Source organism: Musa acuminata, chromosome BXJ1-6 (genome assembly GCF_036884655.1).
Source record: "Musa acuminata AAA Group cultivar baxijiao chromosome BXJ1-6, Cavendish_Baxijiao_AAA, whole genome shotgun sequence".
NCBI classification, from domain to species: domain Eukaryota; kingdom Viridiplantae; phylum Streptophyta; class Magnoliopsida; order Zingiberales; family Musaceae; genus Musa; species Musa acuminata.
The window spans coordinates 44,737,250-44,755,343 of NC_088332.1; the positions used below are offsets into that span (position 1 = coordinate 44,737,250).

General features: G+C 47.7%; 5 protein-coding genes across 5 annotated transcripts; 3 read left to right on the plus strand and 2 right to left on the minus strand.

Moving 5' to 3' along the window:
* Nucleotides 1-89: 89 nt before the first annotated feature.
* LOC103990171 (noroxomaritidine/norcraugsodine reductase) lies at nt 90-1,617 on the minus strand. Its single transcript, XM_009409228.3, has 5 exons — nt 1,362-1,617; nt 1,054-1,261; nt 756-972; nt 566-672; nt 90-412 (listed from the first exon to the last, which is right to left on the minus strand). The coding sequence occupies exons 1-5, from the start codon at nt 1,436-1,438 to the stop codon at nt 236-238; spliced, it is 786 nt and encodes a 261-aa protein (XP_009407503.2). The 5' UTR covers nt 1,439-1,617; the 3' UTR covers nt 90-235.
* Nucleotides 1,618-4,508: 2,891 nt separating this feature from the next.
* LOC135677578 (putative cyclin-D7-1) lies at nt 4,509-5,831 on the plus strand. Its single transcript, XM_065189939.1, has 5 exons — nt 4,509-4,775; nt 4,849-4,935; nt 5,020-5,118; nt 5,216-5,632; nt 5,733-5,831. Exons 1-5 carry the CDS (start codon nt 4,509-4,511, stop codon nt 5,829-5,831), a joined length of 969 nt encoding a protein of 322 aa, XP_065046011.1.
* Nucleotides 5,832-6,858: 1,027 nt separating this feature from the next.
* Nucleotides 6,859-8,704, plus strand: LOC135677275 (glycerol-3-phosphate acyltransferase 5-like). Its single transcript, XM_065189417.1, has 2 exons — nt 6,859-7,520; nt 7,600-8,704. Exons 1-2 carry the CDS (start codon nt 6,939-6,941, stop codon nt 8,500-8,502), a joined length of 1,485 nt encoding a protein of 494 aa, XP_065045489.1. The 5' UTR covers nt 6,859-6,938; the 3' UTR covers nt 8,503-8,704.
* Nucleotides 8,705-9,388: 684 nt separating this feature from the next.
* Nucleotides 9,389-14,281, plus strand: LOC135677277 (amino acid transporter AVT1C-like). The gene is made up of 11 exons (XM_065189418.1): nt 9,389-9,725; nt 9,808-10,097; nt 10,613-10,827; nt 10,928-10,951; nt 11,056-11,236; nt 11,331-11,550; nt 12,085-12,220; nt 12,404-12,566; nt 12,823-12,866; nt 12,946-13,008; nt 13,280-14,281. The coding sequence occupies exons 1-11, from the start codon at nt 9,532-9,534 to the stop codon at nt 13,367-13,369; spliced, it is 1,620 nt and encodes a 539-aa protein (XP_065045490.1). The 5' UTR covers nt 9,389-9,531; the 3' UTR covers nt 13,370-14,281.
* A 541-nt stretch (nt 14,282-14,822) lies between these two features.
* On the minus strand, nt 14,823-17,658 carry LOC103990169 (laccase-4). The gene is made up of 6 exons (XM_009409226.3): nt 17,513-17,658; nt 17,293-17,444; nt 16,964-17,208; nt 16,765-16,893; nt 15,725-16,681; nt 14,823-15,653 (listed from the first exon to the last, which is right to left on the minus strand). Exons 1-6 carry the CDS (start codon nt 17,621-17,623, stop codon nt 15,523-15,525), a joined length of 1,725 nt encoding a protein of 574 aa, XP_009407501.2. The 5' UTR covers nt 17,624-17,658; the 3' UTR covers nt 14,823-15,522.
* Between the last annotated feature and the right edge of the window lie 436 nt (nt 17,659-18,094).

An 18,094-nucleotide genomic window follows, 5' to 3' on the forward strand; every position in this document is an offset into this window, starting at 1 on the left:
ATGAATGCCACGCTTTGGGCTCATCTAACGACCGCGGCGGGTCGGATCTTCTTTTTGTTAACATGCATATCCAATATGTTCGATTTAGCTTTTTATGTTCACCCAAATACATTCGATTTATTATTAATTGCATGTCACGTCGGAATGCGGAGGCAGTCAGCATATGGTAGTAATCTATTAGCCATAGCTAACAATTATTGGAGAAGAATAAGAAGAATTAGCCGCCGCAGAGACATCAGATGTTGGCGTTCACAATCCGACCTCCATCGACGACGACGACTTGGCCATTGACGAAGGAAGAAGCAGGGAGGCAAAGGAAAGCCACCAAAGGCGCCACGTCTTCGACCTCACCGAGACGCCCTTGAGGGATACGACGAGTCTCCGCCGCTACGTACGCCTCATTTTCAAGTGCCTGCGATCGGGACGCCAAACATTAGTACATACCGCAGTCGTTCATGAGGACCTTTCGTCGTGCACTCTGCAGTCGCACGCATGCATCCGCTGTGCACTTCACGAAGGGTTTCGGTGGAAATTGCTAAACGAGGTGAAGAGGGAGGGCCATTACTTCCTTGATGAGAGGGGTCTTGATGAATCCCGGTGCGACGCTGTTCGTTCGGATGTTGTCCTTGGCCCACTCACAAGCAAGGTTCTTGGTGAGCTGGTTCATCGCTCCTGAAGACGAAGAAGAAGAAGACGATGATGTCGAACAGCTTATGGAAGGAAAGTGTTCGACGAATTGCCAGCTTCATTTATACCTTTGGTCATTGCATAGACACTGAAATTATCTATGCCCACCATGCCTGCAATGGAGGAGTTGAACACAATGGTGCCTCGTCCTGTAGCCTTGAGAAGAGGATGGGCCAGTTGGCACAGATGGAACGCTGAGTCGAAGTTGGTACCCATCACAAACTTGTATTCCTCGAGGGTGACAGCCATTGCCGGCTTCATACTGCCCGTCCCTGCGTTACTAACCTACACAAAGAACAAACACGACAGGTGGATCAGTGGTAGAAATCTACTACTGCTTTGGATCCTTTCTCCTGCGATACTTACCAGAATGTTGAGCTTTCCATCGAACTCGGACTTCACTTTCTCCATCAGTTTCTCTCTCTCCACTGCAGATGAGACGTCGCAGATGGATCCCGTGACCTTAAAGTTCTTTGCCTCCCACTGTTGCAGGCACTTTCTAAGCTCTTCTTCGTTCCGAGAGCACGTATAGACCGCGGCCCCAAGCTTAGCTAATTCTTCAACTATGGCGTACCTGGAATGTTGACCATCATACTTGAACTCATATTGCCCAGAAATCACAAACAAGTTAGAAATGATGAGAGTCCCTCAAAAGCATAGAACATGTAGAGTACCCGATTCCTTTGGTGCCTCCGGTGACCAAAGCCGTAGTTCCACGAAGAGACCATCTATCCACTGCATTGCCAGCCATGGTTTCCTTCTTTTGTGGTGTTCAGGGTCTCTCTGTTACTTATATAATGGGGGGAAATCTAAAGGGTTGGATGAACGCCGTGCGCGGTGGGTCGTTTAGCTACGTGGTGGACTGTATGGCGCCTCGCAAACCTTTGGAGAATCGTCAAGCAGCCCGGCGGCGATTCTTATGCGGTCGTAGTAACCTAATCGAGCGGAAGGCTGGCTTCGTGGAAGGAGGCCCTTTTATCTTTCTGCGGTGGAAGAAGAAGTAGATGTCTCTGTTCGTGGAGAAGCACACAGCCACAGGATTTGGGTCAACAGCCAAGAAGTTTACGACACCGGTCGAAGAGACTACAATGCGCTTCACGTGTTCGGAAGCTTCGACTCAGAGAGGGAGTGGATCAAACCAGACTTCTCCTACTTTGGACGATATCGATCAGATCAAGCCTTGAATGAGAAGTTTATTGGTTGAACTAATGGATTAGGCGATCACACTGTAAGTGTAATATAAAATATTTAATAAATATATTATAATTTTTTATATTTACAGAAAAGGAAATTATATTTAAAATGTATAATAAATGTAGGGAATGCGATAATTAAAGACAAAAATCCAAACTCTGATGAACCGAGGAGGATTACAAAAGAATGAGAAGAGTTTGCCTTTCGCTGTCAAGGTCTATTCATATCGGGTTTCCGACTCTGGTGGAAGATAGAGAGACAACTCAGTCGTCGTCCTCTCATAAAGCTAAGAAGGTTTGGTCAATAGCCAAAAGTTTCCGCCATCGAAGAAGGGGAGATGTGCTTCAAATGGTCAAAGATCAGGGAAGACTTTTCTCGAGAGAGCCATGGAAATGGTGCATGGCATGCACCCGCAAGGCCACCAGCCGTCGGTCCTGGAAACACAGCCATCTTCCTCTGAGCCACATATTTCCATGGGTATACCAAGTCCACCCAGAGGAGTGACAAGGTTTGTTGCAGATATGTAGACATGGCATTGGACACACTCAAGGCAGAAGCCTCATAACATTTCGTTCGTGTAAGTTCAGATCGCATCAACCGAAGCATATGCATGAGAACATAGAGAGCAGCCGGAACGCAAGAGTCTATTCGATGTCACGGCCATGAGAAACATGCAACTCTGCGTTATTGTGTCCACCAACCAGAGACGTTGACGACGCAGCCTCCTCTTCCTGATGCCTTGACGAGGGGGTACGCGAGTTGGCTCAGATGCAAAGCAGATTCGAAGTTGGTGCTCATCAGAAACTTGTAGTCCTCAGGGGTTATAGACACGATTGGGTTAAGAAAGCTTGTCCCCGGCGTTGTTAACCTACGTAAAGATCAAACCAGCTTTGGACTTTGTTCTTCCTTTTTACAAGCTATAGTGAAACCGATGGAATGGTCAGCCATGGAGCTTAACAGGATATCGAGCTTTCCTTCGAAGGTGGAGTTGACTTCCTTCATTAGTTTCTCTCTATCAGCTGGAGATGAGACATCGCAAACGGTCCCTGTGACATTATAGTTCTTCGCCACCCATTGAGCTCCGCTTCATTCAGGGTGCAGGTGTGGATCGTCGCTCCAAATGCATATAAGTCCTCCACTATGGCGTGCCTGAGACATCATTTCATAGTGTCTTCCTGACTGATGAGCAATTACTGTTGCTAAACCTCCTCTTAATTACTTCCGATTGCTGTAATTGCTTAGCAGGTCGATTGCTTCTCCTCTCGAAGCCAACCCTCGGCTGCTTCCTGCAATAGAAACGCTGCTCCAGGCAGTATCGGAGAGGGAAGCGGAGTGACCTTTAGAGTGATCTCACGCTGCCTCAGAGGAACTTCGCACGAATCTCAAAGCACGGCGGATGCGTCCTGCTTTTTTCTTTGGGCTAGATTTCATACGAAAAAGATTGTTTTGATGGCATTTATCGATTCCTTAATTAGGAACCAAAATTGTCAGTTCGATTATTGTTGTGGGAAACAACTTTGAGCCGTGGCCTCGGGACCGACGCGGCTCGGTTCGGGTCCGGACGACGGGGATCTCCTTGGGGCATTCCTCGAGCCCGCTGAGGCGATCGGGTGCGGTGTCCGATCGGAACAGTGTAGCCGTCTCCTCCGGACAGGAACTCCTCGTCTGCACGTCCGAAGGGGACCTTCGGCTTCGCACCTGCACAAAGGTCGAGCCGAGGCACTCGGCCTGACACCTCCGATGATCAAGTTAGCAGATGTGAATGGGGTTTCAGATGAAGAAGTATTTTTATGTGTCTGTCTCCTCCCCTTTCTAATGAACGAGAGGGTATTTATAGGGAAGCATACTGCTTCCTGAGCTGCCCGCTTGCAGGGGGCAGGCTGGTAGCGTCTGACTTTGTGTTGGCGTTGCGTGAAGAATTGAGCTTTGGCAGAATGTTAATGCGCCTCGGTCGACGTTCCGGTCTGCATTGACCAGGTGCTGTTGCGTGAGACATCGTCGGCCGAATCTTATCATAATTACTATCCTCATCAATTATAATTCTTAATTTTATCCTTCCAATAAACAAGAGACTAAATCGTGTCATAATAGTTGTAGCGATTAAGAATTCAAATACAGTAATAAATTATGATTCACGTGTGACGAGGTCAAAAAACGTGAACGGTCCCCATCAGGCTTTGCCTAATGGTCCTCCGTCGAGATGTCATCAAGATTCGTGATCGCTGTGCTGATGCGGATCCCGGATCCCGGATTCGTGATCATCCGTGGATCCGCTGCTTATGAAGGCAGGGGGCCCGTTCTCGTGCACCGTCACGCCATCGGTTAAACTGTTCCGTTGGCATTTACCCCTCCTCATGAGGGCAACCCTCCCATGTCTTAAAGCCCCCACCAACCTGACCGCATGGATAACCCTCCCACTTCTTTACGCGATCACCTGCCTGTAACTACCACGTCCTTTGATATCCTGTCGTGTCGTGTAGTGTGGTGCATATAAACCTGCGAACGATGTATGGGATGTCTACTGGATTCCACAGCTTGCGTACTTCTCTCTCTCTCTCTCTCTCTCTCTCTCTGCAAAAACTGCGAGGTACTTGGAATTGTCAGAGAACCTTTTCGTCAGTATGGGGATGATGGAAGACAGCGGTCTTTGCCTTCTCTGCGACGAGGAGCCCTTCGTTCTCAGCCCGACACCTCCACCTGCACGAGCTTCTCCTTCCTCGTCACCTCCACCGTCGATGGTTAGCAGCGCCGCCGTCGAAGACCGCGACGTTATCCTGCATGATCTCCTGCGGAGGGAGCACCGGTACTTGCCCTGCCATGGCTACTCCCATCAGCTGCATCGATCTTCCTATCTGCCTGCCGCAAGAACCAGAGCGATACAATACATCATACTGGTACTGCGTATACGAAAAGCTCATCGGAGATTGTACCTTCAACTCGATGCTAACAATTTTTTATGAACATTAGGTTTGCAACCGGCTGAATTTAGCCACTGGCACGGCGTTCAACGCTGTGAATTATTTGGATCGCTTCATCTCCATGAATTGTACTGTGGTAATTTAGCTACCTCTTCACATGCATCCACCAAGGCAACAGTAAGCTCACTACGGTCCTACTTCTTTTGGTGAACGTGGACAGAGATGGGAAGATTGGATGATGGAGTTGCTATCGGTGGCCTGCCTATCCATTGCTTCCAAGATGGACGAGGTCTCCATGCCTTCACTGCATGATCTCCAGGTCTGATGCATGTATCGACCTACGGCAGCAATATTATGCTGTTTGTTTTCTGGAGAGAAATATTAGGATCTCCTGACGAGCTTATGAATCGATTTAGATGGAGGAATTGGGGCACTCGTTTGACGCGAGAACGATCCAGCAGATGGAACTGGCGGTCCTCAAGACGCTCGACTGGAGGCTCGCATGCATCACGGCCTACACGTACGTGGAAGTGTTTACGTGGGGTTTAAGTCACGTCCACTCCCCGTACATTCCTCGCATGATCGATCTCCTTCTCTGCGCTTTAGTAGGTACACGAACATCCCATGCATCTCGGACGATCATTACTGTATCAGCGGAGACAGTCCGCCTAATTAATCTGACCATGTTTTGGCTCGTCATGGGAATCCCATGGCCAGACAGCAGATTCCTGAGGTTTCATCAGTCCACCGTGGCGGCATCGGCTCTGCAAACCTTGGCTGGGAGCGAAGCTGCCTTCTCCCTTCTCGCCCATCCGAATCCTGTGCAAAACATGGTAAGATTACTCAGCCTTCTCCCCTCTCGCGATCGAAATATCAGTCAAAACTCTCTCATATATTATTAGCACCACGTTTTTACATTGGTAAGCTTTGTAGAGCGAGGTGAATGAATGCCAGGAGATGATGGATGACCTCTTAAGACGTACGCAATTCCGTAAACAAACACCGACAGAAGAGAACGGTGTTATCCCGTAGGATCCGAAACCTTTGAAGTCCTACTGCTTCAGGTTTCAGCTCGTCTCGAAGGAAGAACCCCATTGCAAGAAGCAAAAGACGGAACACAGTGATAGACCTGTACATGTTCGCGGCATCAAGAATCCTTCTCCCGAACCAGAAGTGTCCTGATGCCCAACCCTCTGTGATTCAGCTTGTGCTAAGTGTATTTAGAGTGGAAACACATTCTTCCGCTGGAATTAAGACAGAAGTTTGCGTCTAATATAATTTATATATATCCTCATGCAAATTGCATCATATAGTCGTGACTAAATCTATTTGGTGTAGAAGTCATTTGCTCGCAATTTTCAGAAATCAAACATGTAATTCATGTCTAACTTGATGAGTACACACCACGCAGAAGAAGACAGCTCTACATGAATCGATCTCTCAGATTAAGCAAATACATTTACCCACGTAGAGACCTGATCATAAATCTAGCTTAGATTTGGATCAACCTTGATTTCGGTCAACGGTAGGATTAGATTTGGATCAAACTTGATTTCGGTCAACGGTGGGAAATTTCACACACAAAAGTCAAAGAGCGTATGTGGATAAGGGAGTGCCAGTTTACGCTTCCCAAGTCTCGAAAGGGAAGTGATGGAGCTCAACCAGATCTGTAATGCGGCCATAAATAAGCCAGCGAGCGAGCTTGCTTGCGTCTCTTCTGCGGCAACTTCGTTACGTTAGGAGTATTAAAACGGAAGTTGGGTCAGAGGTAGGCACAGTCTCCACGAGCAAACCAAGGTCAATAAAGGGCGAACGGATGGCCAAATAAAGTGAGAGTAGCCTACAAGTTTGTCTTCTTGATGTGGTTTAGGTTCACAACCCCTGCTCTGGCGTTGCATGGCGTGTGAGGTAAAGAGACGCCTCCACATTTCCTTGGTAGTTGAGAGCAGTTCAGCTTCCCTATTCCCCCCCTCCATGGAAACGTTCCCGTGAACGCTGCCATGGACGCCACCTCGTGCTCCCCCCTGTGTATATATCTCATGCCGCGGTTCTCGCCAACTTCCCATCGCCAATCCATCCCCCTCGTTTGCCTCCAAAGGATTAATACAACATCATCGAACGGGCGATAGGCGTTGGGAGATGGAGGATCGACATTCCGGCCGGCCTGAGTCCGGCTCCATCGTGTCGGAGCTCGAAGGCACGCTCCTCGACGACGTCGACCCGTTTCCTTACTTCATGCTCCTCGCGTTCGAGACGTCCGGCTTGATCCGGTTCGCTGCGCTGCTGTTCCTGTGGCCTCTGCTCCGCTTGCTCCACTCGATCGGCATGGCGGGACTCAGCCTACAGCTCACGGTCTTCGTGGCCGTGGCCGGGGTGCGGGAGTCGGAGATGGAAGCGGTGGCACGAGCGGTCCTCCCCAAGTTCTTCATGGATGATGTGAACATGGCGGCTTGGAACGTGTTCAGCTCGTTTAAGAGTAAAGTGGTGGTGACGAGTTGGCCACGGGTGATGGTGGAGAGGTTTGTGAAGGATCACCTGCATGCCGACGACGTTGTGGGGCGTGAACTCGAGATCAGTCGCTTCGGATATGCCACCGGTTTCTTCAAGCGAGCAGAGAAGGACTCGCCCCTCTGCAAACTGCGCGCAATCTTTAAAGATGACAAGCCTGATGCGGGTTTCGGCAGACGGACGTCGGCGCGGTCGTTCTTGTCCTTTTGCAAGGTGCAAAGACTGTTGATGCATCCATGATTGAATCTTGTTACAGTCTGATAAGAACCCTAATTCCATTTGGTGCATGCAGGAACAGTATCACCTTCCGATGGCAGCTTGTGACCTGAAGCAGAGCCAAGAGTTAAGCCGGCCTCGGCCCGTCGTCTTCCACGATGGCCGGCTCGTCGCTCGCCCCACACCCCTCACGGCGCTCCTCATCGTCCTGTGGATGCCACTCGGCGTCGTTGTGGCCTTCGTCCGAATCACCATCGGTCTGATCATCCCCATCCGGTGGATCCCCGCCGTTGCACCTTTCTTGGGCGGGAAGCTCATCATGCGAGGACGGCCTCCGCCGCCAGCTGCCACCTCGAAGGGCGGCGTCCTCTTCGTGTGCACCCACCGCACCCTCATGGACCCGGTGGTCCTCTCCATGGTCCTCGGCCGCAAGGTCGCCGCCGTCACGTACTCAATCTCCCGCCTGTCGGAGATCCTGTCGCCGATACCGACGATTCGACTGACCAGGGACCGTCGGGTCGACGCGGAGCGCATCAAATCCGAGCTAGCGAAAGGCGACCTCGTGGTGTGCCCGGAAGGCACGACGTGCCGGGAGCCCTTCTTGCTAAGGTTCAGCGCGCTCTTCGCCGAGCTGACGGACCAGATCGTGCCGGTGGCCATGAACTACCGAGTGGGGTTTTTCCATGCAACGACAGCCAGGGGATGGAAAGCCATGGATCCAATCTTCTTCTTCATGAACCCAAGGCCGGTGTACGAGGTCACTTTCCTTAACCAATTGCCGATGGAGGCGACGTGCTCGGCGGGGAAGAGCCCATACGATGTGGCCAACTATGTGCAGAGGATTCTCGGCGCCACGCTTGGGTTCGAGTGCACCAACTTCACGAGGAAGGACAAGTACAGGGTGCTTGCAGGTAACGACGGCACGGTCAACTTCAAATCAACTACACCATGGATGGCAAGAGTGAAGGAGGTGATGTGATTTCTTCTGCAGTAGGGAAGGTTGCCCCCGGCAGGGGGTTTGCAGTAAACATTGTGTCAATAGGATTTATTTTGCATTCTTATATATTTGATTCATTTGATGTATTACTAATTGTTGAATTCCGCATGATGTAGTAAATAATTACCAATTATTGTGTAAACATGATTATATGAAGGAATATATATTGCATTCTTACAAGTAATTTTTTTGATTATATGATATATTTCTTTATCATATATATTTCTTTAAGCATTCACTACTATCAGTATAATATTATTAACATAAATTTAATTAATTTATACTCAACAAGTTAATTTGTTAATTATCTCATCATCAATAAATCGAGCTGAAGGCACATAATAGTCCGAAATCATTACTATATCATATTTTAATTAGTTGTAAACGAGAAATAATAAAAAGATCGAATTGTGTTATAAAGTAGACCTAACCATTTTAATCATTTAATGTTACATCTATTAAGTTAATAGATCGCTGATCTTACCAACTCCGATCTCCTCTCTTATATCAATGACACGATTAATGCCAATTAATTCAAACATATTAGTCTATTTAACCTTATATATATATATATATATATATATATATATATATATACTGTTTTCTTTATTTCAGAAAGATATCGTATCATTTCATTCAATGAAAGAATAATTTGGTATCGGAAGGCCACCCGACTTTCCATAAGTGGTAACACTTTGTGGGTTTCCATATCTGCTCCGCGTAACGCACCCGAAACGACCGTCGACGATTCCCTACGCGCACATTGCGCTGACCGCGGCCACCGTTCCCTCCCCCTTCCGACACGTGTACGAGAAGCCCCGGTGATCGCCACCACTTACGTACGTGCACTCCTTCGTCCTCTCTGTCTCTCTCTCTCCCCCGCCCTTTAATTCCGTTTCAGACACCCTTCCCTGGAGGAAGATTCCACCATCTGCCTGGAGAAGCATACAGATTCGAGCTTTGAGGAGTTTGGGAACGGAGAGAGAGAGAGAGAGAGAGAGGAGGGAGCCGATGAAGACGGACGAAGAGATGGGGCCCGACAGGGGCGTGGTGTTCGAGACGGACGACGAGGACAACCTCGCCCACCAGCACGGTGGATCCGACTGCTCCCCATCGTCTTCCTCGCCCTCCTCGGCGTCCTCTTACGGCGATCACATTGGGGGAGATCCCAGTTCTTATCAGACCACCTGGCCTCAGAGCTACAGGTACTCCTCTCCCGTAATCCAATGAGGAAGAACAGAGCCGCAAATGGGGAACCGTGATGGGTTTGGTGATTGTAATTTGCAGGCCATCGATCGACGTATTTAGCAGCGTGCCATCTCCGAGAGTTGGGTTCTTGGCAGGATCCAGTTTGGTCCGCGTGGGCAGCTCATTCCTGAGGGCTTCGATGGTTTCCACCCACGAAGACGAGCTATCCTTTACCAAACCCTTCGTGTCCTATGATTCGGTGACAGACCACGATGGACCTGAGGCAATTCCTCCTCCCGATGTTCCAATGAAAAGCTCCTTTGCTTTTGCTTCTTACTGTGAATTGCCTCCACCACATCAATGCTCTGCTGCTCAAGCAGTGGTCAATGGTATCATTAAGTCGATGCACTCCACCATCCTTTTCCTCTTTCTGCTTTTACTGGGCAGTTTATTCAACTTTTAAGAATTGCAGCTTAAATGCACCAAATTTCTTATTTGTTCATGCATTCTAAACATGTTTCTTCTTCTCTTTCTCTAGAATCTTATTCGAGGTTACTATTGAACGAAATTTATCACTTGCATAAGCTCCAATTGTGCAGGATGCTCATAAAAACTAAAATGAGCTAATTAAGTTTCTACTGTTCATACCATTCCATCCAGCCAAAGAACTCATCTTTCTTAGGCTCCTTGTTAAAATTCAGTCTCATGAATTTGTTAGGTGTTACTAAGAAAACCAGTTTGGAACATACATTGTCTAAAGTCTAAACACATTTGTTAAACTAAAGCATTGTAGGTGGAGTTCTGTCTGTGCCTTAGTTCATTAGGATAATTTTCATGATACGAAAAACATGATTTGTGTGTCTGTGATTTGTGATTCAGTTGCTAAAATATTGTAAATCATCAGGAATTAATGTTCTGTGTGGAGTGGGACTGCTATCGACACCGTATGCAGTCAAAGAAGGCGGATGGCTGGGCATGCTTTTGCTGTTTTGTCTGGCTTCCATCTCATTCTACACTGGTATTTTGCTAAAGAGATGTTTGGATAGCTTTCCCGGACTTAAGACTTATCCTGATATTGGACATGCGGCATTCGGCCTGTCTGGCCGCATATTTATATCAGTAAGTTTTCAAGCAACTATCCATCTGTTCATGCACCCCATAACATGTTCTGTTCAATGATCATCCAATTCTGACACACACAATTTTGATTTTGATGCAGATAGTACTCTACCTGGAACTTTATGTAAGTTAAAATCTTTGAGAATTATTAGCTCGGTTTGCAAATTTTGTCTTGTGCTTGTACCACTTTTCGGTAAGTAGCATTCACTCTGACTGCTGCCTCTTCAGGGGTGTTGTGTGGAGTACATAATTCTAGTGAGTGATAGCTTGACATTCATATTCCCAGATGCCAGCATAAGTTTCTTGGGACTTGATTTAAGCCCTCACCAGCTCTTTGCTCTGACAACAGCCATCGCAGTTCTTCCGACTGTCTGGCTGAAGAACCTGAGTGTGCTATCTTACCTTTCAGGTGATGCATTTGGCAAACTCACCGAACTCGTTAACAACTGCTCAATATGTTCTAGTGAACCTGAACCAGAGGTATTCATCTTTTTTTGTGTCAGCTGCTGGGGTGGTTGCGACGATATTGGTCATAATCTGCTTGCTCTGGGGGGGTGTGGTAGATCAAATAGGATTCCATCCTGGTGGAAGGGCACTAAATCTGGTGGATCTTCCGGTTGCTCTTGGATTATATGGTTTTGGCTACTCTGGCCATTCGGTTTTCCCAAATATATATTCTTCCATGAAGAGACCATCTCAATTTCCGACTGTCCTCATAATCTGGTACAGCAATAGAAATCATTACCATTCTCAAATATCATTGTTTTATGAGGAATGTGCATACGTTTTCAAGTTGTCTCTTCAGAATTACATGTTTATTTTTGAGGCAGTAATTACCTCAGAAATCATTCCATTTTTTCACTAAGCCATCATTGAGGATCATGAATTATGGTAAATAACAACAACCGGGATTGCATTCGCATCCCTCCATTGAAATTAGAACTCTCTAATATGGTTCCTCTTTGGGCCTGATAGGATTAACTCGCTTATTGCTGAGATGGAAACAACTGGTTCAAATTTTTTGTCAGGTTACTGTAACAGGATCGCATGCGCATCTCCAGCATACAAAACTCATAAAATTATGTTATCAGAGAAACTTTATATTTTTGTGAACTTTCCCGATGACGATCCTACGTCACTGTTGCCGTTAGATCGTTATAGAGGATCCTACTCTTCAATCGGTGTTCTTGTCAGATATTATTATTATCTTCACTGACTAATAGTTATACTTGTGCTAAAAGCATATTTTACATGCAGCTTCGTGTTGTGCACGATTATGTATTCTGCGGTAGCTGTGGCAGGGTATCTGATGTTTGGTGATTCTCTTAAGTCTCAGTTTACACTAAACATGCCTCGCCAATATTTGGCTTCAAAGGTTGCAGTATGGACTACGGTATGGAAATACTATTACATGAATCATTTCATATAATTATTGTTCTAATTCTAATAATCAATCTCCAAATTATGAAACTGTTTGATTTCCAGATCTTGATAAGTAAATGAAGCAGATCCAAGGATTTATATCTCTTAATTAATTACTTTTCTACTGACAACCGTATTGGTCTATGAATTGTAGGTTATAAATCCACTCTCAAAATATGCATTGACTATGACTCCAGTCGCGCTGAGTCTGGAAGAGCTGCTGCCTTCAACTAGTCAATCCAATATAGTCATGCTCTCGCTCAGAACATTTCTGGTTCTCTCCACATTGGTTGTGGCACTTACGCTGCCATTCTTTGGTCAGAATCCTTTTACATAAAATCTTAGTTACAAATTTGCAATATATTTGAATAGCGCAAACCAAGAAACCATTTCAGTCACATCATCTTGTGGTATATATGCAAAATAACAATCTAGTTTCAGGTCATTTCTAGGAGAGTTTTGATTTCTTTGAGATTTGAGTACTCTCGACTGCTTCTGATCGCACATTTCTGGACTTGCAATGCTCTATCAATTTGCTAGGAAAGGCTTAATCATAGTTCATTTTGACTGCAGGATATGTGATGGCACTGCTTGGATCTGTTTTCACAATGCTAGTGGTAAGTTTCCATTGAGGTTAATATTTTGTTCTTCCAAGAGAGTTCTCCTAATTTGCACCGCACCATCAATGCCATGTAGGCTCTCATTTTACCCTGTTCGTGCTACCTCAGCATCAAGCGCAGATCTGTGGATTTTATACAGGTAAAATATAGTCATCTACCGTATCACATTTAAGCTAATAGTCGTCGTCTACGAATCATGCATGCCATATGAAGATAATTGAGGGACAAAAAGCATGTGCTATTTCATTTTTTGGGACGTTTTCTTGAATCCTAGTCAATTATCTTCACATGGAATGCATGATTTGATTGAAGGAGACTTGAGTGCCAGTGGTTAGTACCTTGGCATCATTCATTAGATGGCTCATAGGCAATGTTGTGTAGTTGGACTGATCATATATTTCTCTGTTCAGGCTTCAGTATGTGTTCTAATTATCGTGATCGGACTAGTAAGCTCCTTCATCGGCTCGATTTCCTCGATCAAGCAAATGGTCAATCAGTAAAAGCATCAGCTTCTTTGCAAGTGCCAATCTGATTCTGAAGTATGCTACAGTAAGTCCAAAGAAATAGTTCCATGGCTCTCTGCCATCAGCTTAGTACTTGTGAAGGATGAACCAGTGCAGATCAAGTGACAAAGGTCCCTTGGAAGGTCTCTGATCAGATGGACATAGATGTTACATCTTAAAAGATGTTTTGGTGTGTAATCTAATTCACTTGTCCCTTTTCTGGGCATGTTATCATCAGATTGACTGAAGATGCTGATGGTTTGTTTTATTAGCTGAAAAAGGAAGGAGATAATTCTCACTTATCTTCTTGATTTCTTCTTTCATTTTTAGTCTATGTTCTTCTGATCTATGTTGATTCTAGTTCATGTCATCAGGTGATGGTTTGTTCCATTAGCTGCAAATGGAAGAACATCACTCTCACTTTGTCTCTGTATGATTCTTCTTTCATTTTAGTCTCTGCTTCTAATTCAACCATTTACCACATCAACCAAATTACTCGAACTAAAAAGCTGATATCGGAGATCAGATCAAATATATATATATCTATACACGAAACCTAATTTTGTCCTTCGACTTCACCATCTCTCTTGTTGGATAAAGCTGAAAGATCTTTGCCAACAAGAAGAAGAAGAAGAAGAAGACAGTAGCAGAAGAAGGACGGGTCTCGTCAGGAGTAGTCTCTCCAGCAAATGAGCAAGACGACACAGCGGCGCATGATGTAGAACCTTGCCCTCTGCTCTTTAACCAGACTCGCGCAGCGCCTGGAGAAGGACTGCGTCATGCTTCTCCTTCCCCTGTCCCCCTTCTTCGACAGCTTCCACTTCTCATCCATGTACACCTCCATCCTCAATTCTGGATCTGACAACAGCTGCCCTGACTGGCTTAGCGGAATGCGGACAGAGAGAGAGAGAGAGAGGGATAGAGAGGGAGAGGAAAGCAAGCGTGAGGTTGCAGTGTGGTGAATTGTCTTTATAGACAGAGGAGAGGGGGAGAGCAGCGACGGTGGTTGCCATTACCACCCCATCAACAGGCCCCACCTTTCTCTGCGGAGAATCTGTCGCCGAGACTACCGCGGTGAATCACTGGCGGAGAAAGAAGTGAAAGACTGATCTCCGCAGTCCCCGAGCTTGTCAGCTCCCTGGATTTGGCACTGCACGAGACCTCTGAAACCAACCAGCCTTTTCATTCCTCGCTGCGACCGTGATTTGGATCTTCCGGGCGGCCACCCTGGACACAGCGCATGGCGGACCACACCGAAGCAGCAAGACGAAAGCAGGCCTCGTCCTTCGCCTACGGATCAAACTTCATGAATGGACTTTTACCCTCAGAATGACGGCGATGCAAACGACGGCGGAATCACTGACTCCTCCCTCGCCATGTCGTCCGGGTGATCGCAGCGTGCGCCGACAATGAGCGTTCGTGACGATGCCGACGCGATGCGAGCGTTCCAAATTGCCCGCGTGCCCACGTGGATCCTAACTCCATCGCGACCGTCCGATCGGCATCGCGCACGAGCTCATCGGACGTTGTCAACGGTCAACGCATCAGGAACTTTCTGATCCACCAATTATTGGCGTGGAGGGGGAGTGGGGCCACGTAGAATCGACGACTATGATGAGTTTTTGTCGTGGTGTTCGTGGAGACATTACGTGGTGGAGATCCGAGTAAACTTTGAGGGCACGCAGTCGACAGGGAGTGCTACTCCACGAGGCCTCCGCGGCTGTACGTGCCCTCAAATAGGGACATCCATGCATGCACCTACCACCATAGCCTTTGTCCAAGTTTCATTCTAAGATCATGTGGAATAAGTGTCAACCCACATCATGCGTTTCTACCCATGATGTGTTGTTTAGGGAAACAGTGGCAAGGCAAAATTTTCACTGCAACGTAGCTTTGTCTGCCACGTGGGCTGGATAACTTTGTTTAAGGTGTTTACGAGAGAGGACACGAGACAAGGCATGTGGTGAGTGGACCAGTCGGAGCATTGGACTCTACTGCACCAAATCATGCATACATGACATCGATTTCACTCATGCGAAAACCTCACTAGAAATTACGGTCCAAAAGAAAATTAATAATAATAATAATAATAATAATAATAAAGCAGCAAGCCCAAGAGGAGGAGGAATCAACCCATCGAACGGTCAGCATCAACATCTCGGGAGATCGGATGGCGGAGGGGGCAGCTTCTGGGTGGGGAGTGCCCCGTCGTTGACCAGCCACGCCATCCTCAACCCCCAGCTGAGATGCACGTCGATATGGCAGTGCATGAGCCATGCGCCTGTCACGCAACCACGTCAACGTTATTGACCGAAGCTGGAAGATGATATGATTGCACGGTCGTACGCTTACCAGGGTTATCAGCAAGGAAGCGGATGGCGAGCCATCCGCCGGCCGGGACGCCGACGGTGTTCTTCTCCACGGGGTCGACCAGATTGAACTTGGGAGGGTCGTTCATCGGGTCGTAGTTCCCGAAGCCTGTCCCCACCACGTAGAAGTTGTGGCCATGGAGGTGCATCGGGTGGTTCTCCGCCCCTAGGATGCTGGTGTCCTGCATCACCACCTCCACGCTGGTGTTGAACGGCAGCACCACCACCTTCGTTCCATGGCTCACGAACGTGTTGTTGGGGGCAGTCCCCGTGTAGTTGAAGGGAGACGGAGGGTTGTTGGGGAAGTCCGTCGTGTACACCCCGTAAGACCGAGCCAAGTAGTGAGCCTGGAGCAGAGCGGTGGAGGGGAACGCAAAGGAGACGTTGTTGATGGACGCAGCAAACTTGGTGCCATTGGGGCCTTGGCAAGTTTGGTTCGCGGGGCAGGGGTCGGCGCCGAGGCCGACCGTGAAGTAGAATCGCCGGTCGACGGTTCGCGGCACGTTGGCGGGATACCGAGCATCCGCGAGGCTGCGAAGCTTGCTGGAGAAGTTGGTGGCGTAAGCAGTGTCATTAAGAGATGGAAGCGCCGGCCTCAAGAGCGGCAGCTTCGTGCTGCCGGAACCGATCGGGTTCGGGTATTCGAGGACGCCGGCGGTGGTGGTGTTGTCGAACGTGCCTTGCCCGGTGGCATAAGGCCGCGCCGCGAAGAGGAAAGCGGCGTTAGGAAACGTCGGCTTCGCGTGCAAAAGGACGTTGGTGGTCTGGCCGGGCGTGACGAGGACGGTGTCAGCGTCGAAGGGCTTGACGTAATTGGCGTCGGTCTCGACGACGGTGACCGTGTGGTTGGCGATGCTGAAGAAGAGCTCGTCGTTGAGTGCAGCGTTGATCAGTCGAAGTAGGTACGTCTTCCCGGGTTTCACCTTCAGTTTGAACGTATCTATCGACCATGCAAATCATAATGTTAGCAGCAAAGACATGGCGAGATGAGTTCTAAGGCGGTCTTCTCCGATTGGAGATTACCTTTTCCCGAGCAATAATACAAGCGCCCGGGAAGACCATCGATCGTGTAAGCGTCAGAGACATTTGGCTCTGCACCAGTCTGCAGAGCCTGGGCAATGACAGCCTCTGGATCTGCATTAAACCACTCACCTGCAACATCAAGTGTTCATGAGATTATGATTCATATAGCCATACAATAAACTCAAGATCTTTTGATTACCGAAGATGATAGGGACTTCGTTGTACGGTTTCGGAAACGGGTAAGGAACGCCGGGCTTGGGGAGGATGATGAGAGCGCCATAGACGGTGGCCCTCAGCCAAGAGGCATGTGCGTGCCACCAAAACGTGCCTCTCTGACCTGCGAGGGTGAAGTTGTAGACGTAGCTCCGCCCGGTTTGGATGGCGCACTGAGTGATGTGTTCTGGGCCATCCGCCCATCCGCTGTGCAGCTGCCTTATGCCATGCCTGCACCACCCAAGCTCGTGTCGCTCAAACTTGACCTGAGGCGTTGAGATGAGAGCGGCATGCAGCAAAAGGAGCTCAACGTACCAGTGTATGGTGATGTTGTTCTCAACATGATTCACCACCTTAACCACAACACGATCACCTTCTCTCGCGACGATCTTTGGCCCCGGGAACTCCCCGTTCACCGTCACAATGCTCTTCGTCTTGCACAGCCTCGTCACATTCCGCAGTGTTATCTGCAAAAAAGCAAATCTTATTCCCGCTTCCACTAGGTTTCACGGACATCTACGAGTACGTAACCTACATCGAACTTGTAATGCCTCGTAGCACCAGATGAGAGCTCTGCCGACGCGAGCAAAATGGTCGCCGCGAGAAGCAAAGTTCTCACAGGAACTGCCGAAGAAACAACACCCATGGATGCACGGTGAACGAGTTGAGCCCGTAGTATTGGCACAGTCAATGGAGATGGATAAGAGCACGTCCAATATGTATATATATATATGCAGGAGATGGCTTGGTTTAATAGGTAAGATATGAAATCTTTCAGATCCAAAGGCGTTGGTCGAGCTGAACTTTAGAGTGTTCATAAAGAAAATTTCGATTGAAATTGGAAGTGCAGTACTCTCAAAAGTCATATCAACAGATTCTCTCTTCTTAGGCGACTGTTTGAAGTGGATTCAAATCAATTAAGAACCAAAAGCCATTTCGTGATCACAAAGACAACACTTGAATATTGGATCGCTCGTTTTGGTATTAACGTGCAAGCATAGGGTTGTTGAAATCGAATTCAACAGAACCCACTGTACTTACTACATACCAACTCTCTCTCTCTCTCTCTCTCTCTTATAGTCAATAACTTGTTTGCTTTGTGACCAAGCTACTGGCC